At 39.8% G+C, this 24,092-nt stretch overlaps 1 protein-coding gene across 1 annotated transcript; it reads right to left on the bottom strand.

Annotated features, from left to right (window-relative positions):
* Positions 1 to 4,768: 4,768 nt before the first annotated feature.
* Positions 4,769 to 23,130, bottom strand: b4galt4 (UDP-Gal:betaGlcNAc beta 1,4- galactosyltransferase, polypeptide 4). The gene is made up of 7 exons (XM_061898395.1): positions 22,822 to 23,130; positions 12,219 to 12,611; positions 9,381 to 9,613; positions 9,109 to 9,296; positions 8,124 to 8,246; positions 5,610 to 5,714; positions 4,769 to 5,530 (listed from the first exon to the last, which is right to left on the bottom strand). The coding sequence occupies exons 2-7, from the start codon at positions 12,466 to 12,468 to the stop codon at positions 5,395 to 5,397; spliced, it is 1,035 nt and encodes a 344-aa protein (XP_061754379.1). The 5' UTR covers positions 12,469 to 12,611; positions 22,822 to 23,130; the 3' UTR covers positions 4,769 to 5,394.
* Positions 23,131 to 24,092: the final 962 nt, after the last annotated feature.

The raw sequence follows: 24,092 nt of genomic DNA, 5'->3' as shown, positions 1-24,092 counted from the left end.
GTCCCTCCACCCGGATCTGGTGAGGCAGCGAGCCGGCATCTGGCCCTGAGGCAGATCCAAAAGTTCACACAAAAAAATTACCATAAAACAGTGCAGAGGTCACAAAAGTGGGAGGATGGCCGTGCGCAACCCAAGGGTCCCTGGTTCAATCTCCACCTGGTACCAACCTCGTCACGTCCGTTGTGTCCTGAGCAAGACACTTCACCATTGCTCCTGATGGGTGCTGGTTAGCGCCTTGCATGGCAGCTCCCTCCATCAGTGTGTGAATGCGTAAATGTGGAAGTAGTGTCAAAGCGCTTTGAGTACCTTGAAGGTAGAAAAGCGCTATACAAGTATAACCCATTTATCATTTATAAAAGTGCCACCTCTTATTGCGCAGTCCTGATGGGGCCCTAACCAAACAGCAAAAACACATGAAAACAAGAGAGAAACATCAAGAACACACAGCTAGGAGCCACTACAGCTGCGCCATTAGGAGCCCTGGCCTCAATCCCAACAAAGTAATGCAAAGATAATGAACATCAGGCTTTCTTTCAGGTCCAATGCAAGGTCAACAGTTGTGTATCTCACCAAATGAACAACCCTCACATTCCAGCAATGAGTTTTACTGCAGTGTTCTCTCTGAAGTATTCATGGGCCACATCACACTCACCAAGGCCCTCAGGGGGCCGCATCGTGATTTCAATGAGATCCAGATTTGATGATCATGCCAATTCACGCAAATTAACCGATCCCTGCAAATTATGTTCTGTCTTGCAACTTTGTCCAATCCCTGCAATTTCCCCGCACATTTTGGCCAATCGGCAACATTTTAGCCAATTTAATTTGTCCCGGCAGTACTCAAATGCAGCGCAGCTCTCCAACAGATCAAATGTCTCTTTGCATCTCCGGGAGCCATTTTGCTGCAATTTTTTTTAAATGCCGTGTCGAAATCAGGCACTTTAGGCCACAACCAATCACAACTGGGGTTGCACGATAGACCAGTGTTTCTTAAACCATATAGGGTCGGGTCCCCACATCTGCGGTCCCATCCAAGGTTTCTCATTGTCATCCCATTGGGTTGAGTTTTTTCTTGCCGTGATGTAGGATCTGAGCCGAGGATGTCGTTGTGGCTTGTGCAGCCCTTTGAGACACTTGCGATTTAGGGCTATATAAATAAACACTGATTGATTGATCTTATTATTTTTGGCTTTCTGTACATGTTTAGTTGCATATACTGTAAAGCTGAACAATCTGTGTGGTAATGAATACGTAGGCCTCCTACACTACTGAATTTTAATGTTGGTCACTCCGGTGGTATTTGGAGAGGCAAGTGTTTTCTAAGGTGGCACTTGGCGAAACAGGTTTGAGAACCACTGTAATAGAGCATTGTGCTAACAACATGGCAATAACAGAGATGGTTTTCATAAAGAGCATGTGAGTGTGTCACATGTGTGCTTGCTGACCAGGCCTGGCCTCTGGAAGACAAAGCTTCTTTCTGCACCATAGGAAAAGGACATGACATCATTTTGTCCATACAAAGCTTCAGACATCCCGCTCTTTCTTTGCACGGTTCCAAAAAAAAAAAAGAAAAAAAAAAAGTGCAGAGTACTATTGTTGTGTTATATGACGAGGAAGACATCCATTGGTGCATTAACTGTCAACTCACAAGTATAGGAAGGTTATCTTAGGGATTTTTTTCTTATCTTTACAGTGTCCCCCCCCCACCATTTGTCCATTGTCTGCTGCAAAGGGCTAAGTCATTATGCTCTGGACAAGCAGGACTGAAAAAAGAATTGATAAACCGCTTTTCTCCCGGTCCCTTTATCGCGGTAAAATGATGGCTCACAGTCTTCAGCGCATTTTTTGCTTTTACTTTGATAACGCTTAGCTTTGTTTTTATTACTGTGAGGCTGTATTTTGCAGTGCTATAGAACAGTGGTTCTCAAATGGGGGTACGCGTACCCCTGGGGGTACTTGAAGGTATGCCAAGGGGTAGGTGAGATTTTTTTTAAATATTCTGAAAATAGCAACAATTCAAAAATCCTTAATAAACATATTTATTGAATAATACTTCAACAAAATATGAATGTAAGTTCACAAACTGTGAAAAAAAATACAACAATGCAATATTAAGTGTTGACAGCTAGATTTTTTTTGGACATGTTCCATAAATATTTATGTTAAAGATTTCTTTTTTTGTGAAGAAATGTTTACAATTAAGTTCATGAATCCAAATGGATCTCTATTACAATCCCCAAAGATTAAGTTGATGATTACTTCTCTGTGTAGAATTTTTTATTTATAATTGAATCACTTGTTTTTAGTTATTTTTACATCTTTTTTTCCAAATAGTTCAAGAAAGACCACTGAAAATGAGCAATATTTTGCACTGTTATACAATTTAATGAATCAGAAACTGATGACATAGTGCTGTATTTTAATTCTTTATCTCCTTTTTTCAACCAAAAATGCTTTGCTCTGAGTAGGGGGTACTTCAATTAAAAAAATGTTCAGAGGGGGTACATCACTGAAAAAAGGTTGAGAACCACTGCTATAGAACATACAGAGAGCTTTTTCTTAATAGTTTGCACATCTGATGACGCTAAATAATACCCCAGACTTCAAGAATACCTCTTGGTATGGTGCACATTATAACAACAATAATAAGTTACCGGAATTGTAATTGCATTTTTTGAAGGAGCTCCTGCATTGTATGTCTTTATATTGTAGAAGTGAGCGTAACTCTCATTGCAGGGCAAACAACATCGTGAATACTGCCTCCAAGTGGCCAAAAGGATACACTGCAATTTGCACGGCGACCCCAAGCAAAGCACCTACAACTGTTATGACATTTAGAAACTAGTAGTTTCCACTATAACAAAGTACAACACTTAAAAACACGTGACAATAAGAAAATAATAGTTTATTAGATATTTAATTTCTAGTCATTAAATGTATAATATTCAATAGGGGTGCACAGAAAAAAAAGCGATTCACATTCTTATTCATCCCGATTATAAATCCATTCATAATTTAATAAAAATCGATTAAAAAATATATATATTTTTTTTATAAGAATCACATTTTTTTTATATTCTTTTTAAGTCAGGATGAGCTTTTTCCTAACCTATTTTGAAAAATGTTATAATTTGAATTACAATGCCCACTGCTCCCCTCACTTCCCAGGGGGGATTAAGGGGATGGGTGAAATGCAGAGGAGAAATTTCCCCACACCTAGTGTGTGTGTGACAATCATTGGTACTTTAACTTTAATAATACCAAATAATACATAGCGAGAATCGGTTTGAGTCGAGATGAAATTGTCACCCCGGGAATTACAATTATTATTTTTTCTAAAAATTGATACATTCAACAAAGATATTCAGAAAATTCAAAATAAAATCAGTCTTTCGGGATTGGCAATGCATCTGGAATGATCAGGAAGTGTCAAGTGTGATGGTCACATGAATAAACAAAAAATTTACAAAAATGTGTGTATTGTTTATAATATTAGGTCATTTTGATTGGTCACATCCTGATAAGGTAATAAATAATCCACCACCCGAGTCAAGTACATAAGGCTCTATATAAACAAGTATATTATCCTGGCTCCTTTGCAGGACAAAAACACTTCTTTGCTTACTAAGAAAAGGCAGTCCAGTAATATGACTAGTTTTTATATATTATGGTGATTTGAGGAAGGTTTTAGAACAGGGGTGCCCATTACGTCGATCGCGAGCTACCAGTCGACCGCGGGGGGTGTGTCAGTCGATCTCCAGCCAGGCTTTTAAAAAAAATAGACCTAAAAATTAGTGATCATCAATCTTCACCAAGACGTCACTTAAATGACATTCACGGTACCGGAGGGTCTTGTGAGATGACGCTGGCTGCTGCAAGATCATTATTATGAAAACATGACCGAGAGGAAGGCGAGAAACACTTTTTATTTCAACAGACTCTCGCGTCGTACCTTCCGTCAAAACTCTAAAGGCCGACTGCACATTTCCTATCTTCACAATAAAAGCCCTGCTTCATGCTGCCTGCGCTAACTAAATACAGAGTCTCGGAAAACTGGCGTGCACAAGCGATCCCTCAGAAAGCTGGCGTGCACATCACTTGTGCACGCCAGCTTTCCGAGACTCTTATTTTGTTAGCGCAGGCAGCATGAAGCAGGGCTTTTATTGTGAAGATAGGAAATGTGCAGTCGGCCTTTAGAGTTTTGACGGAAGGGACGGCGCGAAAGTCTGTTGAAATAAAAAGTGTTTCTCGCCTTCCTCTCGGTCATTTTTTCATAATAATGAACTGGCAGCAGCCAGCGTCATCTCACAAGACCCTCGGGTGCCGTGAATGTCAATCAAGCAAGCTACGGAATTTGCCGCCAATGTTTTTCTTGTAAAGTGTATGGAAGCTGGATGAATTAGATGCCAAAAAACAACCACTTTCATGTGGTATTTTACAGAAAGGACAACTTTTTTTCTCCTCCATTTGAAAATGTGGGCGTTATCATCATTACTGTCTGATTCCAATCAATGCAAGTCATCAGAATCAGGTAATACACCAACTTATATTCTTGTCTTTGTGAAAGAAAGACATCTATATGTGTTACACATGCTTGTATTATCATTAAACACATTTAACTTGTTTACAAAAATGTCTCATTCATAAATAAATAAATATAAATGATATATATAAATGAGGTAGATCCCCTCGAGTTGGTCAATTGAAAAGTAGCTCGCCTGCAGAAAAAGTGTGGGCACCCCTGTTTTAGAACATCCACCAAACCCTACAAGGTCACTTGCTTTATTTTGGAACTTGTCTGCTCATTGAGATTTCAATATTGTCACTTCTAGATAAGTACGGTACAGTATTATACAACATTTGAATAATTTACCTGGTCAATTATTTCGAGCGCATGTGTATTGATATTTCTCGAACAATAAGCCAGGAATGATAATGTCTACATGCTCAATCCATACACGTGGACCATCTTTTAGTGTGGAAACACTGCACGTATAAAAACATCAAAATACTCAGTTCCTACCGAGTATTTATGTTGTCACGCTACTTTTACCAAACTTAGGTGTTGGTCTAAAAATAAAATGCAGTTCAGTTTCCTCTCTAGACAGATATGCTAAATGTATAATATGTAGATAAGATGTGCATCCAGCTAAAAAAAATACTAAGAAATTATGAAGTGATGATTCGCATTAGATACTTATTAATAATCAAACAGTACTGAGTTCTGGGTGGATGTTTGGGCACTTTAAGACTTCACACAAGGAGTCGCTGAAATGTGAACACAGCTGAAGTGGACAACATTTGTTGTTAGAAATCCACAGCATCACCTTTCACTTCCGCTGCTGCAAATGTGTGGTCGTAGTTCAGCACTCATCTGGCAATCGACTAAAAACCTCAGCTTTGTGGCTTTCCAATGTCCACGGTCAGGTTTACATACAGCGGCGGCCTCTCCACCGATAAAGTCTTGTACGAGCAGCTATTGAGTCCGTCTTTTTTCCATACCACAGGCGTTCGTCCTAACAGCTTCATGCTGATGGGGCATTTTAAAACATCAATGATGGAAAAGTCATAGTTTTCAGCGCATTTTGTAAATTCCTCAATGGACCAACCTGTCTTTGTTGATTTCATTGCCGCTGTCGCGTTTGTGAAATACCATCGTGTAGCGGGCGATGCCGGCGGGCGGCCGCACAATCTTCATTTTCTGTAGCTCCACCCTACGAGTAAAAGTGAGACATTACGCCTTGTTTACTTTGAGCAGTACAGTTAAATGACCACTACAAGAACACATAACAAGTAGTGCTTATTAGAACCCCTTTGTTGGGCTACCAACAGTAATGCCAGATGGGAAATGACACATTATTATACCAGAAACTTAAAATTATAGTATTTTGAGTACAATTTGACATTGCGCAGGACTATTGCTAAAGTAAAAAAAAAAAATACCGCAGACAGTGTATGGTACAATTTATAATGCAGTTTAACTGTAAGTAAACAAACAGCACTGTTGAAAATAAGCCGTCACTGTCAGAACAGCACCCCCGCCTGGCTATAGAGGCATGAAAAGCAATGCACAACATCATATGTTTGTGTTTGCTAATAGCCATGCATATTTTGGAAATATTAAAATCGTACATCAGAGAGAGGGTGAAATTATCGTACAAATACTATAATAAGCGGACGTCGGGTAACACTGGGGACCAACCGTGGTTGCAGAATATGGTACCTAAAGCCCGTTTTCCACTGTACCTGCTATTGATGCATTTTCAGTGGCAAAAGCAATGCAGTGGAAAATCAGTTTAATGGTTAAGGGCCAGACAGATTGCAGTCCACTGATTGGCCAATGTCAGACTCAAACAAAGGTTTTTTTTGGTAATATTGTTTACATTCCAGGAAGAAAGAACACAGAATCATGGATATTCTGGATTGTTATTCTTTTCTGACTGTATTGCTTTCTTCTATGCCAGGGGTCCCATGAGCTGGTTTTGAGTCGCTCAACAAGGGGTCAAAGAATATTTGCTTAAACTCTCAGTATTTTTATAAGTCGTCAATTCAGACAATATGCCTCTATCTAATGACAAATGACTACAAAATACTAGAAAGACAATGAGCACATTGTTTGAGTCGAAATCTGCATCCTAATTAAAATGTTGCCAGTCATAAAAATGAAACACAAAAACCTACACTAGAATAGAAATACGTACTGGAATACAAGATGTCGATAAACAACATTTATTGTTATCGATTTTTTTTATTACTTATGCAAAACAAGGTTATTCCCTTTGGGTTGAAATAAGCGATGCAAATAAAGATTACACAAATGAGTAGTTCTCTGCCATTTTTACTTTGTAAAGGATAGCTGACAAAAAAAGGTTGTAGACCCCCCTGTTCTGGGAGGTTCTTACAGTGTAGTTTTCTAGATGGAAGAGTTAACAATGAGCCACAGACGAGCTATATAAAGTGCTTGCATGCACACTTGTGCATCTTAAAGGCCTACTGAAACCCACTACTACCGACCAGGCAGTCTGATAGTTTATATATCAATGATGAAATCTTTACATTGCAACACATGCCAATACGGCCTTTTTAGTTTACTAAATTGCAATTTTAAATTTCGCGCGAAGTATCCTGTTGAAAACGTCGGGATAATGACGCGTATGACGCGTGCGCGTAACGTCTCGGATTGTAGCGGACATTTTTTTCCAGCCCGATCCAAGCAATAAGTAGTCTGCTTTAATCACTTAATTACACAGTATTCTGGACAACTGTGTTGCTGAATCTTTTGCAATTTGTTCAATTAATAATGGAGAAGTCAAAGTAGAAAGATGTAGGTGGGAAGCGGTGTATTGCAGCTGCCTTTAACATCACAAACACAGCTGGTGTTTCCTTGTTTACATTCCCGAAGGTGAAGCTTTACTATGGAACAGAGCGCTTAAGCGAACATGGTTACCGACCACATGTCAACTGGCAGGTTTCGGTCAGAAAATTATGGTAATAAGTAGACATGAGCGGAGCTCGAGTCCTCCTGCAGCTGCGGACTCTCTTACCTCCTCCCACCGGAGACACTGGCGGTCACCACACCCGTGGCCACACCCCTCCGACTTTCAGGTACCATATAATCTCACTAAAACCCTAGTAACACAATAAGCAGATAAGGGATTTTCCAGAATTATTTTAGTAAATGTGTCTAATAACATCTGAATCGCTCCCACTGCCCTCGCATTTTTTTTTTCCTAGTCCTTCACTCTCACTATCCTCATCCACGAATCTTTCATCCTCGCTCAAATTAATGGGGAAATCGTCGCTTTCTCGGTCCGAATCACTCTCGCTGCTGGTGGCTATGATTGTAAACAATGTGAGGATGTGAGGAGTTCCACAACCCGTGACGTCACGCGCACATCGTCTGCTACTTCCGGTACAGGCAAGGCTTTTTTATTAGCGACCAAAAGTTGCAAACTTTATCGTCAATGTTCTCTACTAAATCCTTTCAGCAAAAATATGGCAATATCGCGAAATGATCAAGTATGACACATAGAATGGACCTATCCCCGTTTAAATAAGAAAATCTAATTTCAGTAGGCCTTTAAAAGTGGCTTCCAAAGCGGCTGTGGTAAAATGCGTTTTACCTTTTGCAGAGGTCGTCGTCTTCTCCACCCCATCCCCAGTAGGCGTTTGAAAAGCCGTTGACTTGATGAAACTGCTCTCTGCTCATGGCTGTGACGCCTCCAAAGTAGCCCTTGTAACGCAGCCTCAGGGAAGAAATACATTCCTTTTAGGCCACAAATACTTTTCTGTTTGTTTCAATTACTTTTCCATTTAAGATTCACTCCCAACTACCGTGTTAGTTTTTCAGGGAATTACAACTCAGTGCATGGGCCACATGACATTTTTGGTGTCAACCTTACACGTTTTTGGTAGAAAACAGGAAACAAAAACACATACAATGAGCCAAGTGCAACTGTGGGAGCTCTCTTTTGGCAAGCTCTCACAAATTGTTTTGGTTTTACAAGTTAGATTTTATGTTGTTGCTGATTGGTCCTGAATATTGTCAATTTCCTCCATTTGTCGTTAAACTATGGCAGCTGTAGTCACAGTTCTAGTACATTTCCTCATCAATCAGAACACTTTGCTCCCTACTCTTGTATGTTGTCTTTTATGTTGCCTGTTTTTACGGTGGTTGGTACGATGGTTGCTACGTTTATTTAGCCATTCTAGATTTTTTTAGATCACATTTGTTCACACAAGATTTGGGGCTTGGAGGACACTACACACACATTACTGTAAGATTAATACTGTTCAATGCCAGATTTGTTAACTTTGTGTGGGGTCTGTAACACATAACAGAGCTCTTCAGATTTAGAAAGTATTTACATGTTTACCCCGCTTTATTGGATACACAGTCCACATGTTTTAGTCCACCTTTCCTTGAGTCGCCACAGTTTTCACACTTGTTTTATGGGTTCAACATTATTTTTTTTAAAGATAGGCTACTGACCCCTAGTTAGAATAAAAAAAAACACTCATGTCTCATTGTTAGTTTATGTTATTAAAATGGTTTTACTGACATAACAACTACATTTAGAACAAGGAGAGTCTTTGCCATGTACTTACTTGTATCCAGTGGAATTACGTCCAACCACCAGGTGTTTGGGTTGTGTATCGCAGATGTAGAGATTGTGGTCGTTTTCAGGTACCAAATCCACATCATGGAAAATGAAACAGTCCCAGTTGTAGTCCTTAAGTGCCTCCAAGTAACCCACGTTGAGTAATTTGGCACGGTTGAAAGTGACATCACCAGCCTTTTTGAAAAACAGTCAAGTAAGAGGGTTTTGGTTTTTGAATTATGACAGCATTATGATAGTGTACACAGTGTGGTTGAGCACCTGCTGGATGACATAGACTGCATAGTGGAGTTGCTGCCTCTGCAGGAAGGGGTGCAAGTGGTGCAGCAGGTAGAGAAGGTGTCGCTCTCGGCTGCGATGCGGAATAAGGATGGCCACGCTCTGCCTGGCCGTGCAGTAGGAAGGTTCGAACTGGCCTTCAGCTACTCGCTTGTTTTCGCCCTCCACGTCCTTCAGTGTCAGGGTGGGCTCAAAGTTCAGCTTTAGTGCTCCTTCTGTGGATTATTTTTTTAAATAAAAGTCAATGGATTACATTTTAATAATTACATTAGTGGTTAACTTAATTTTTAACATTTGTGTAACAGCATGTACTGTATTTGAGATAATTACAGCTCAACCTCATTTGCCATGAAGGTAAATATTTGACTCTGGAACATAGCATTTCTATTTCCATATAAATCCCGACAAATGCAACGTCAGATTGTGTCTGGGAACAGATTGTGTGTAAAACAAACATGGTGTCTTAGGTGATGTGAAATAGTCTGAAGTATAATAGTTAAACTTACTTACTTTTACTCACTATGTTTATCCTGGCACTTATTGCTCTTAAAGAGTTGGATTAGGGCTGGGCGATATTGGCTGTTATTAATATTGCGATATTTTTATGCCATATTGCGATTTACTATATATATTATGATATTTTGCCTTGACCTTGAATGAAAACTTGATGCATATAATCACAGCAGTATGATGATTCTATGTGTCCACATTAAAACATTTTTCTTCATACTGCATTAATATATGCTACTTTTAAACTTTCATGCAAAGAGGGAAATCACAACTAAGTCAATTGACCAAAACTGTATTGATTAAATACTCTTTATTCTCTCACGGGTGACTTTTTAAATGAAAGAACAAATTAATAGTGTTGCTACCTTTTTGTAGTAACACTTCTGCTGCATACTTTGCATTGATTGATTGATACTTTTATTGGTAGATTGCACAGTTCAGTACATAATCCGTACAATTGACCACTTAATGGTAACACCCAAATACGTTTTTCAACTTGTTTAAGTCGGGATCCACGTTAATCAATTCATGGTACAAATATATACTATCAGCATAATACAGTCATCACACAGGTTAATCATCATAGTTTATACATTGAACAGCATATTGCTGTTGTCTGCTGAATATCTTCCCACTTGGAGCCAAACCCCCGCCAGATGATGGACCCCCTGCTCTTTATGTTGGGCATTTATTGTTCTTCCTCTATTTGTGATAATTTGGCACCATCTCTCTCTCTCTCTGATCGGCGAGAGCTATGACGCTAGACTCACGAGAGTTTGTGACGTATGTAAGAAGGCGGGCTTGTTTTCCGTATCTGTTAGAATGAGAGACGAGGAGTGAGGGAACGCCTGTTGTGTGATGCAAGCAGCTAAAAGCAACTTGACCTGCCACAGCTAACCTTCAGCCATGCTAACGTTAGCTCTCAGCGAGAGCATATGACGCTAGACACGCGACAGTGTGTGACATATGTAAGAAGGTGGGTTTATTTTACGTCTCTGTGAGAAGGACAGACGAGAAGGAGTGAGACACGCCAGTAATGTAATGCACGCAGCTTAAAGCAACGTGTGAGAACATATAATCGAATATTACGATATAGTCATTTTCTATATCGCACAGAGACAAACCTGCGATATATCGTATATATATCGATATATCGCCCAGCCCTAAGTTGGATCTTTAAACACATTTAAAAGAGAAACATTGATTCCCACTAAAGGCCTGATCTACTAATATTCAAACACCACGTGCTAAACAGCGTGTGCAACCTATAAAACCGCATGTACTATTGGTGGCCGTGTTGCATGCGATTTACTAACATTACACCCGAGCAGACTACCTCATAAGAATTAAATTTGTGTGTCTTCGCAGCTTTCGCCACGGAGACATTTGATCATTTACTGCACATCCATGTTATCATGCTCCTTCTACCTATGGCATTTTGCTATGTTTTCAAAAAAAACAAGACATGTACCAAATTTTGGGGGCATTTAAACATTTTCTAAAAGGTGCAGTTTTATGGAAAATAATTTAGTTTGGGAAGGTATATATTGTTTAACGTTGAATGCCCTGCCATAAAACAAGAAAAAGAAGACACTACTGAAAGGATTATAACAAGAGAAGACCGGACTACTGTTATGTAACAACTACAGTATTGTTGGTCCTAAGATACGGTTACACTGTTATTTACCAAGCACTTAAAAGTGTTTAGTGTGAGTAGTGGAGTCGATAAAGTGCCCTCTATTATCTTCCTAAGCTCCTAATAAACTTGACACTAACAAAGTTACACCACAAGTTTCTTCCTTTTTTTTTTTTAAGCACAGCTGAAAAAACCCCGCCATGGGGCCAAAGAAAGTGAAAAACACTTGAATTATCCCCCTCCCCCTTGCTCATTACCATCTTTGCCAACAGGTCTTCAATAAATGTAATTAAATCTTAATTTATTCATATCACTCACATGTATTTTGCATTTATTTCTGCATGTAAAAAAAAATAAAAATGTTGGTAGTATTTTTTGGTGTCAAACTGATTTTTATGGAAAAACGTATGATTCGGTCTTCGTCTTTTAGAACAAATTACTAACCAAAACAAAGATACTACTGAAATGAGATTTCCTACAAAAGCTGTATATAATATAATAATGCTCATGTTTTGGTTGACATTGTCACAATAGGTAAATGTATGCGGTTGTAAATAAGGTAGTATAACACTTAGTACAGGTTTGCCCATTAGGTTAGTGTATAATGTGCAGAGGTTTAAACCAATGTTGACTTTAAACACAGCAAACATATCTGAGTGTGAGCCTTCACTTACGTAGCAGCGGCGACTTCTGAGGACACGCCTGTATTGGCGTTGGAGTAATCATGTTATCCTTCGCTGACGTCCATGAGTGTGCCGTGTCCCGCATAGCAAGAGCTTGCGTTGTCACCGAGGACACAGGAAGGGATTTGACAAAATCTCCAGAAAACATGGCAATCCATGCCAGTACAGACAAGCAGAGGAGCAGCAGGAAAAAGTACTTTCCCCTGCGCAACATCTTGCAGGCAGATGAACAGACGCCCATGGCTGTGTGATGACGTGACCGCAGTTAACTCTATTGTTTGGATGGAGCAGTCATTGTGTGATGAAGCATGCTGATGCTTTACATATTACACAATCTTCTATGGCTTCAATTGGATGCTGCCTTCAGAGATGAAACACCGACACCTATCAGGAAGAGCAGATGTTACAAATTAGTGCAGATAACAAACACATGTATAAACCCTACAAGAGGCTTAGACCTAACTAACGACACAATGGCTCCACACTATTTAGAATAGAATAGAATAGAATAGAATAGAAAGTACTTGATCCCTGGGGGTGATGTTGAAAAGTAGTGTTGTCCCGGTGCCAAAATTATTTTGATGGTTTTCAGAACTTTTCGGTACTTTTCTAAATTAAGGAGATCACATAAAATTGCATTACTGGCTTTAATTCAACAAAAAAATCTTACGGTACATTAATCATATGTTTCTTTTTACAAGTTTGCCCTTGAATAAAATAGTGAACATACGAGACAACTTGTCTTTTATTAGTAAGTAAGCAAACAAAGGCTCCTAATTTATCTGCTGATGTATGCAGTAACATATTGTGACATTTTCCATTCTATTATGTCTAAATTATTAAAGACAAGTGGTAGAAAATGAATTATTTTTTTAATTGGGGGTGGCGGACTGGTACTTTTCCCAGGCGGTATAGTACCAAATATGATTCATTAGTATCGCGGTACTATACTAATACCAGTATATCGTACAACCCTATTGAGAACCGGTTCATGGCGACCAACTCACCATCGTAGTACTAGTAGTTTAGTCTGTATTTGAAAGGACAATGCACAGAGACATTAAACTCAAAGACAGATATGTTCTGCACCAGATTATATCTATATAGCTCATTTCCATCTGCGATGACTGGTTATCTAAATTAATGATATACAAAAACATACGATAAAATTATAACAATAAAATTAAACTATAGCATGTAATCAAATTAAGAAAAGTTATAAAATGACCTTTCATTGAAACAAACTTATACATTACAACTACTCCTTATTTAACAACTCACAGCTTAAAAAAATTGTTTTCTCATGCATAAATACCATACACATTAGGTTGCCATGTCAAACATAGTGCCCACCTCAGTGACCGTGTGAGCAGCTTTGATTGCTCCAAAGCCACTTTTTAAATTCAATTGTGAATGAAGAGTTATCTGTTTGACTTTTCAAGTTTGTTCTGCGGTCGTTCCATTCCTCTGTCGCTTTATATGAAAAGGCTGATTGTGTAGAATAGGTTTTACATCTGGGTACACTACACTGCCCCCTGGTGGATGTTTGCGTGCTTCTAGTTGTCACAGCAGATGTAAACTGGACGTGTTCTACTTATTACCTAGTCACCTAAAATATTGCCTGCTTGAGCTGACATCGACACTTTTTTTGACATAAAAATTAAGACCCAACCAAAGTGGCCATTTATCATCAAATCAAATCAAGCTTAATTTATAAAGTGCTTTTCATAAGTAAAAGAAATTGTGCTTAACAAAGTTAAAAAAAAAATCCCCCATTACCACATACGTACGCATGAATTGAATTACGTGGACCCCAACTTAAACTAGTTGTAAAACTTATTCGGGTGTTAGCATTTAGTGGTCAATTGTACGGAATATGTACTCAACTCAAAAGTTTCAAGCAATCAATGGACCAATGATTGCGTGGCTGAGTACAGAGGAGACATGTGAGTCAACACCATCACAGGAGCCATCTGCACCAATAGGTCATCAGACCATGGCCTCGAGGACATTGACACAAAAGCGCCCCCACAAGCACAGCCGATAACCCCTGAGGCAGATGGCTTATCTGAGGAACGTTGGAAAATAATAATAATAAAACCTATAAAATAGTAAGAACCATGTATAGAGATGAAGAATAAAATACAATTAAGACATATATATATATATATATGTATATAAGGACTTGAATACACCTCACGGTGATGCTTGGACACGTCATCAGTGATAAACCCGGGGTCATAGGGTGTTTCGGGTCTTTAATCATCAGACACCCTCACCCGGGCGACTCAGCCGGGGGTGATCAGACCCCGACCTGTGTCCAAGTAGCGCACCACGGATCCCCTCTATGGATCCACAGCCACTGGGAAGCTTTTTCTGCGGCCTCAAGGATGTTCTTGATGGCTTTTCTTGATTGCAGTCCTCTAATGCCAAGGATTCTGAACACACGCTGTAGTGAGTGACCAGCAAAACCTCTGCAACCAATTTCGACAGGTTCACAGCGGGCTCTCCAGCCGTTACTCCGACATTCTGCAGTGAGCTCAGCGTATTTGGCCCTCTTTCACTCATTTGCTTCGTCAATCCGCTCTTCCCAGGGGACAGTCAGCTCCAGTAGCATCACTTGCTTGGTTGACTCCGATGTTAACACCATGTCTGGGCGGACTGATGTGGTAGCGATATTGGCCGGGAACTTGAGTTGAGTTGCCTTCCCAGGTCAACATGGAGCTGCCAGTCACGAGCGGTGGCGAGGAGCCCTCCTGAAAAGTTGGGCTGGCGTGCCTTCTGTCCTGCTCTGATGAAGGTGATTGACTGCTTTGGGGCGGCCTGGGACTTGCTGTTATGTATCGCTGCGCAGATAGAATCCGCCAGGGCTTTTAAAACTTGGTTGTGGAGCCAGCGATACCGCCCCTCCCCTAGTGCCTTTGGGCAACAACTCATTGTGTGCTCCAAGGTGCCCCTCCTCTGGCACAGTTTGCACTCCGGAGTGTGTGCTAGGCCCCAGGTGTGCAGGTTGGCGGGGCATGGGAGGACATCGTACACAGACTGGATGAGAGATTTTGTGCGCAGAGGTTCAGCTCTCCAGAGCTCTGCTCAGGTGAGTTTTCGAGGTTCTGCATGCTCCCACCTTGTCCAAGCCCCTTATTTGGACATGCTGACCATCCGGCAGCAACGTTAACCCTCCACCTCTGCACAAATCTCCTCTTGGACCAGTTGGCGCTTCTCCTTGCCACGGGCCTGGTCCAAGAGTGGCTTTGGAAAGCTGCCGAGGCCTGCTCTCCCCCTTACCACAGTACCCAGCAAGGTGTTGTGCTTCAGCCGCGCCTCTGCTCTGCTTACGGCTTTTTGTGCCTGCCACTTCCTCCCGGTCTTAACAACGATTCCTGCCGAAGCGACCTTGACATCTGCGGAGTCCCTGTACATCATTACCTCTCTGGAGCGGGTGACCTTGAATTCCTCCAACAATCCCCTGAGAGGGAGCTGCAATTTGGTGGAATGGCCATAAAGTTACGGGTACAGTAGGTACAGGCAGGCGTAGGGGCGTGGTGATTGGCTCATGTGTTACCTAGGAGGTGTCTCCGTCTGTGACGGCATGCTGATACAATTTCACTGCGCTTGTTGAGTGATGGCAGGTCTGGGTGGTATATAATAAACAGTTTCTCTTTTAAGCATAGGTTGCATCTTTTATCACCACTGTTGTAAGATGTGCTGGATGCAAGAATTTGCCATGTTATTGAATATTGAATTTGCCATTTATTGAATATTCAACATTATTGTCTCTGAGGTTCCAAATGTGCTTGCTGAGTCCTGTAGAATTCCGCAGGTTTTGGTTTCTAAAAAAAGCCTTGTGATTGTTCCATCTAGCTTTGAACTCCCCCTCGGTTACTCCTATGTACGTGTCGGATGTGTTAATGTCCTTGCGTGTTACCTTCGATTGGTAAACGACCGATGTTTGTAAGCACTCCCCGTTGAGAGGGCAATCAGGTTTTATGCGGCAGTTGCAGTCTTTGTTGGTTTTGGAGTCGCTCTGTCTAGGGGCAGACGGCCCTTTTGCAATTGTTTTATTGTGATTTGAAATAATTTGTTGTATATTATTCATACAGCTGTAGCTCAATTTAATGCTGTTCTTGTTGAATACTTTTCTTAGGGTGTTGTCTTTGGGGAAGTGTTTGTTGATCAGAGTGAGGGATAATCTAATTAAGACATATATACATATATATGTATGTTTTTATTTTTTATTGGGGACGGCGTGGCGCATTGGGAGAGTGGCCGCGCGCAACCCGAGGGTCACTGGTTCAAATCCCACCTAGAACCAATTTCGTCACGTCCGTTGTGTCCTGAGCAAGACACTTCACCCTTGCTCCTGATGGGTGCTGGTTGGCGCCTTGCATGGCAGCTCCCTCCATCAGTGTGTGAATGTGTGTGTGAATGGGTAAATGTGGAAGTAGTGTCAAAGCGCTTTGAGTACCTTGAAGGTGGAAAAGCGCTATACAAGTACAACCCATTTATTATTTTTATTATATATATATATATATATATATATATATATATATATATATATATATATATATGAAATACTCGAGTTATATATATATATATATATATATATATATATATATATATATATATATATATATATGAAATACTCGAGTTGGTGAATTATACTCCTCCCCTCTTAACCACGACCCCCGCCCCTACCGCGCCCCCAACCACGCCTCCACCCCACCCCCGACCAAATGGGACAATTCAGCTTTAATAAAAAATAAAAACAACTTGTTATTAATCGAGATCACATGACATGAAAAATATCTTGTTTTTTGCCACATCGCGAAGCCCTATGTTACTGTGTCAACTTCATTATTATCGATAAGTGCTATGAAACAACTGCGGCGTACTGTCTAGTTACATCACATTAAAATGATAGTACAGTGACGTACTGGTAAATGCAAAGTTGGTTTGTCAAAAATATCGATACTTTGATGCCGAGTTGATACAAACCTGCTTTTTGATATATTGTACAACACGTTTTCCTCAACAAGCTCCGTCAGTTGTCGGTGCGTGAGCACTGAGTCAGTGCTGAAGGCCTGTCAGTGTTTCTCATGTATTAATTTAAGCTCAATTAAAATACTCCTACACCCTTCTTGTATTTGCCCTCTCCCCTTGGTTTTGAGCATTCATGTCAATCAAGAGGATTTATTCGAATTATCTATTAGGTATGGATGGGGCAAGGGCGAAGTACTTCCCTTGAAGGGAAGTGAGCATGCAGATCTCCATACACTATCGAGTGCGAGGAGAAAGATGGCCGACCAGAAATCCAGAGAAGCGTAGAAATTTAAGTAATAAGCGTAATGATTTTCACAATAATGACACTCGTGGTTTTAGTGAGACATCAAACCTTTGCTACTGCACGAAAATAGTGGCTTCAAACACAAATACACAATGAAACATATTTTACATACAAGCTGATGCACCAGCACTAGCATATTTCGCCCAAAACTGTTGTCTTCTAAACGGTCTTCTTCTTCATAAAAACATGAAAATAAAATAGGCGCACAAGCAAAGTCGAACATTGCGTGTAACTGCATCTTGAAAGTAAACAAACATTTGTTGCAACTGCCTTACGCCACTGCTGGCCAATGGCGAAGGTTGATGACAAACATTCCAGCTACGTCTGTATGCTAAGAGGTGTATTTGCAATACTTTGCCATGGCACTATGCTCAAGCCAAGGGCAGGGCCATTTTATAGGGGTGAAAGGTGATGACAATTACCCACTGTATGCAAGATGTCATCTGGCCGCGCTACACTCTGAAAAGTCGCCATTTTATTTAAAAAAAAATGTTAAATGTCGCCAGTTTATTGTAAAGCAACTGTGTGACTGTGTGTTTCACACATCACTATCGACATATCACATATCACTATGATGCTCATAATTATTAATTATGAGCATCTGACGAAAGCCATGATGTATTCAATTAGGGCTGCAACTATTGATTCATTTGATAATCGATTAATCTGTCGATTATTACTTCGTTTAATCGATTAACAATCAGATAAAAGATTCTATCCTTTCCAATACTTTATTTTAATAAACAGCATATTTGGACTTAGACCAACTTTAATGATCCACAAGGGAAATTGTTCTGGCACCATGTCCTTTCGACATGCCAAATAAAACAAGGCAAGTGTTACAAAAATGTTTTAGTTTTTTTTATAAAGTGCACCATTGTCCTGCACAATAGGGAAATTTCAAACCTGGCTACTACCTATTCCAACCATTCTGCAATGTTGGATGCTGAATGTATTTCCTCTAGTAGTATGGTCGTAAGGTAGATTGACTTCATGTTCCATTCCTCTCCAATGTAGTGGCATGTATTGCCAAGGTACACTTGTACACTTGTCCACACATCGGTAGTGAGAGCAATTTTGCTCTGGGTGGCTTTTATATCAGTCTAAACTGCATGGAATGTCTGCTTGTACTTTTTCTTCTTTGAAGTCTTTAAAGTAAAGTGTCCCGACACCTTGGACGGCTTATGTCATAGATTTTTCTCCATTGAAGCAATAACCTCAAGATGTTTCACCGCTGAACTATCCGTACTGTTTCCCTCCGCCATTTTTTGAACGTTTCCACAAAGGAGACGGCGTGGTCACGTGAGCTGCACATGACACATCATTGGCTGGCTCACTGCCACCACGACATGTATCCTCAGCGCAGCCCTGGCGCTGTTTTGTACTCTTTTTGTACTTATTTTGATTATTGTTTTTCAGCTGTTTGTAAATGTTGCCGTTTATAAACAAAGGATTAGGGGACAAAAAAAAAAAATAATTAAAAAAATAAAAAATAAATTAAAAAAAGCCTCCACGCATGCGCATTGCATACATCCAACGAATCGACGACTAAATTAATCGCCAACAATTTTTATAATCGATATTAATCGATTAGTTGTTGCAGCCTTATATTCAATGTGGTCTTGTAAAATGTGTTATTAATGGGACATTTGAATTGCCTTAATACAAAAAAGTTAAATATTCAATGATTTGTTGTTTGTTTTAATAGAAATATAAAAAAAAAGACACCATAATAGCTGACAACAACAAAGTAGTAACAAATATTTTGAATCCGGGACAGTTTTAAACTGGTTTTCATATAACATTACCTGTGACTGTTGCAGGTGGAGAAAGGGCTTTTAGCAAACTAAAACCAGTTAAGAACTATCTCAGAGCCAAAACAAGCCAAGAGAGGCTAAATAAGCCTTGCAAGAGTTAAAATAGAAATTCAGCTAAGCCGACAATTATAAGACGACATCAACAAATTTGCTAACAAAAAGGCCCGGCGTTTGGTCTTATGGTGAGACTTACTGTGAACAGACAAGCCAATTTAAACTTTAATTGAGATTGGGTGAGGCTTGTTGATGCTACGTGCCTGGTTTTCCAGAGATAAACATGCAGCAGAAATGATCTGTGATGCACTTTAATGACTTTTTTGTTTTTAGTGAGTAGAAATAAATATTAAAAGTGAAGGAGTTGTATCTTTGATAATCAAATAAATACAATAAAAAAGTATTCACCCCGCGCACAGGGAGAGTGCATTACCCTAGTGTGCAGAAAACCTGTAGAACGTGCAACCCAACCTTTATCACAGTGCTAACAACAACAACTTAAGGACACCTTTCTGTCGCTTGGCAACACTTTGAACACCACTGTTTTTGTACTGGAACCGTTTTTGGAAGGTTTTTTCTGATCCATAGTTTTCACATGTGTTAGTGTTCAGCCAATAAGAAGCAACAGACAATAAGAAGCAACAGGAAGTGACGTCAGGGGCATATCCCCACAGAAAAGTTTGTGTTTAAGTTTTATTTTGGGTTGTAAAAAAAAACCTGCATCCCACAGTGTCCTATCAGGACTGAGTAACATCCAGGTGGCAACGTTTCGTGGGTGAGAATGATGTAATACAGTCTTCGCCATATGCAGTGCTGTTCGCGAACAAAACCATTGGAATCACCAAAACTATAAAATCCTGTGCGACGGCATCTTGAAAGTAAACAAAACAACAATCGTGTCTGCCAGCAAACGGTGAGGATTGATGACATACCAAAACTCGTCGACATCTGAATGCAGAGGGGCGTATTTTCAACACTTCCCCATGACACTATAGTTCTAAAGCCAAGGGGGAGGGTTAAGAAGAAGGGGAGCGGGGGAAGAGGGACAATTTAGATCGAGCCTCAACTTTTTTTATTAGCCTATTAGAAATTACGTGATGACGTCACACTTACACCATATGGACCGAATACTTCAGATGGTTCTTATTTGTTCATTTTTATTCTGCTGTTTACGGCACAGGGGTGGGACCAGACTAGCTCTGTTTTTACCAACTCCTTTTGGACAGTTGATCACTTAAGCAAAATGTGTGCTTGTGAAGTTTTAACATGGTTCAAATACCTATATTGAATTAAAATTTAAATACACCACTACTGCTCTCTCTAGAATGTTAAATTGTTATTCAAGAGCATTTTCACAAGTACAGTATTTTGTTTTGATATACTGGGTGGCTATGGGCCACTGTTGTTCTTTTTTTAATGTATTGGCAGCTGCTACTGCAATGTAAATCATGTTTAAAAAGATGTTAATAATTGACTGTTTCAAAAAAAGTTCAATAAAATAGTGAATTTAAAATTACAAAGGTTCAGTTTTTTTTTATTTTATATATCGTATTGAGAATCGTGGAAGATTACAGGTGTTGATATAAATATATTTGGTATTGTGACAATCCTAGTGCAAAGTAAGTTTCAAAATAAAAACCATAAAGTATTAACCCGGATTCTACCACAGCAACAAACAAAATGAAGTTTTTTTGTATTTTTCTATTAGGCCATCAGGAGAAAAATGTGTAAGTATGAAGGATTTACTGTAAGTGTAATCATACAAGGAAATCGCCGCAGTAGTTCTGTTTGATAAGTGTTTGAAATATCATATGAAAACACAATAATCTAAATTAAGAATATGAACAATGGGAAAAAGAGATTCCACTTTTCCTTTTACCCCAGGCGAAAATCACAATTAAATGTGCAAACAATGCCTATTTCCGGTTTTGGTCATGTCCACAATCACTTATGTCAACGCTGCTTGGCGTTGACATAAGTGGGTTCCTTAGTGGGGTCATCCATCCATCCTTTTTGTACCGCTTGTTTCGGGTTTGCGGGGGGAGCTGGAGCCTATCTCAGGTGCATTCGGGCGGAAGGCGGCGTACACCCTGGACAAGTCCCCATCTCATCATAGAGCCATCACAGATAGACAGACAACATTCACACTCACATTCCCATTCACACACTAGGACCAATTTAGTGTTGCCAATCAACCTATCCCTAGGTGCATGTCTTTGGAGGTGGGAGGAAGCCGGAGTACCCGGAGGGAACCCACACAGTCACGGGGAGAACATGCAAATTCCACACAGCCTGGGATTGAACTCAGGACCTTCGTATTGTGAGGCACATGCACTAACCCCTGTCTCACCGTGCTGCCTAGTGAGGTCATATGTACTGAAATCCACAGCTAATATATAATAATTTAATCCACATTAGGAATGAGAGGATAAGTACTAGAAAGGGCTGTCATGTACACAATAATAACACTCCTCAACCAAAACTTGACATTACGATATTTGATCCAGTCCTCATATTGGATATCCTTGAGTGTCAACCGCACCCTCAATAATAACCTCATACAGTAACAAATCATAATGGAAAACAGACTAAGTGCAGGTTTTTCTCTTTTGTGTTGCAATCCATTAGTGGTACTGCAAAAAGGACCACTTTGATGTACAGTGAAGTGTCATATTACATTGCAGTTAACCACATATTATATTGCTCATTTATACAGTACCCACAAGTTACTGTTACATTAGCTGGTTTGCATATAAAGTAGTGAATTTTGAATTCATTCTTTCTCTAAATATTGGGCTTCACGGAGGCAGAGGGGTTAGTGCGTCTGCCTCACAATACGAAGGTCCTGCAGTCCTGGGTTCAAATCCAGGCTCGGGATCTTTCTGTGTGGAGTTTGCATGTTCTCCCCGTGAATGCGTGGGTTCCCTCCGGGTACTCCGGCTTCCTCCCACCTCCAAAGACATGCACCTGGGGATAGGTTGATTGGCAACACTAAACTGGCCCTAGAGTGTGAATGTTGTCTGTCTATCTGTGTTGGCCCTGCGATGAGGTGGCGACTTGTCCAGGGTGTACCCTGCCTTCCGCCCGATTGTAGCTGAGATAGGCGCCAGCGCCCCCCGTGACCCCGAAAGGGAATAAGCGGTAGAAATGGATGGATGGATCTTTCTCTAAATAATTAATTATGAATTAAAGACATAAACTTGGCTTTTGTTTGTTATACTGACTTAACACATGTACAGTATTCTGATTAATTACATCAATGCATTTAACCACTCATAAGCAACCACGTGACTAACACTAATAGACTTAATTAAGAAACCTACTATAATAGTCTTGATTTGTTGACGTACAGTCGAGCTAGCTTCAGGCAACACCACAACGTACACACTATTTAATAGCTATTATATGTCAAAGAAAGTGTGAGAAAAGGACACATCACCTTTCACGACGCGTCCTCCTCCGCCCGGATGCGGCCCATGTTTACATAAAAGAAGTCCTTCAGCAATCTTCCTCCGGAGCTTCTTTTTTTTCTAAGACTATCCTGCTCGTTCGCTGACGGCAGCCAACCAACGCAGACGAAAGCTTTCAAACCTCAGCACAAAAAGTACACCGCGCATCAGACCGCGGTGTTGTAAGTCAGCCAACGTCTTTAGAAATATTATTCATGTTACTTATTAAAATATGTTAATATTGCTATTACTTTGTAACATGTTTTTCCCAGGTAGCAGCTGTAAAGCGTCAACGTGCTTTTGCTTCCGGTATGAGATTTTCGTAGTAAAAAACACCTAACATCCAAGTGCTTTTTTTTACGTATGATGAATCAGATTACCGACCAAAAATTATTTAAAATGTCTTTGGATACTCAACAGTATCCATGTACCTTTTCATATTTCCCCCCATCAATATTTTCCTAAAAAATCGATTGATTGTATTTTGTTTTGAAAAGAACATGAACAACTAGGACAACAGCCGCATTTGATGTATTGCAGGGGTCACCAACATTTTTGAAACCAAGAGCTACTTCTTGGGTACTGATTAATGCGAAGGGCTACCAGTTTGATACACACTTAAAACAATTGCCAGAAATAGCCCATCCATCCATCCATTTTCTACCGCTTATTCCCTTCCGGGGTCGCGGGGGGCGCTGGCGCCTATCTCAGCTACAATCGGGCGGAAGGCGGGGTACACCCTGGACAAGTCGCCAACTCATCGCCAGAAATAGCCAATTTGCTCAATTTACCTTTAATAAATAAATCTATATATATATATATATATATATATATGTATATAAAAATAGGTATTTCTGTCTGTCATTCCGTTGTACAAATTTTTTTTCTTTTACGGAAGGTTTTTTGTAGAGAATAAATTATGGAAAAAAACACTTAATTGAATGGTTTAAAAGAAGAGAAAATAGGAAAAAAATGAAAATTAAATTTTGAAACACAGTTTATCTTCAATTTCTACTCCTTAAAATTCAAAATTCAACCCCAAAAAAGAAGAGAAAAACTAGCTAATTCGAATCTTTTTGAACATTTTTTAAAAATAATTAATGGAACATTAGTAATTTTTCCTGATTAAGATTAATTTTAAAATTTTGATGACATGTTTTAAATAGGTTAAAATCCAATCTCCGCTTTGCTAGAATGTATAACAAATTGGACCAAGCTGTATTTTTAACAAAGACAAATCATTACTTCTTGTAGATTTTCC

This window comes from Nerophis ophidion, linkage group LG04 (genome assembly GCF_033978795.1).
Source record: "Nerophis ophidion isolate RoL-2023_Sa linkage group LG04, RoL_Noph_v1.0, whole genome shotgun sequence".
Taxonomy (NCBI): domain Eukaryota; kingdom Metazoa; phylum Chordata; class Actinopteri; order Syngnathiformes; family Syngnathidae; genus Nerophis; species Nerophis ophidion.
The sequence above is the reverse complement of the archived record's forward strand: the minus strand, read 5'-3'. Positions and strand labels throughout refer to the sequence as shown.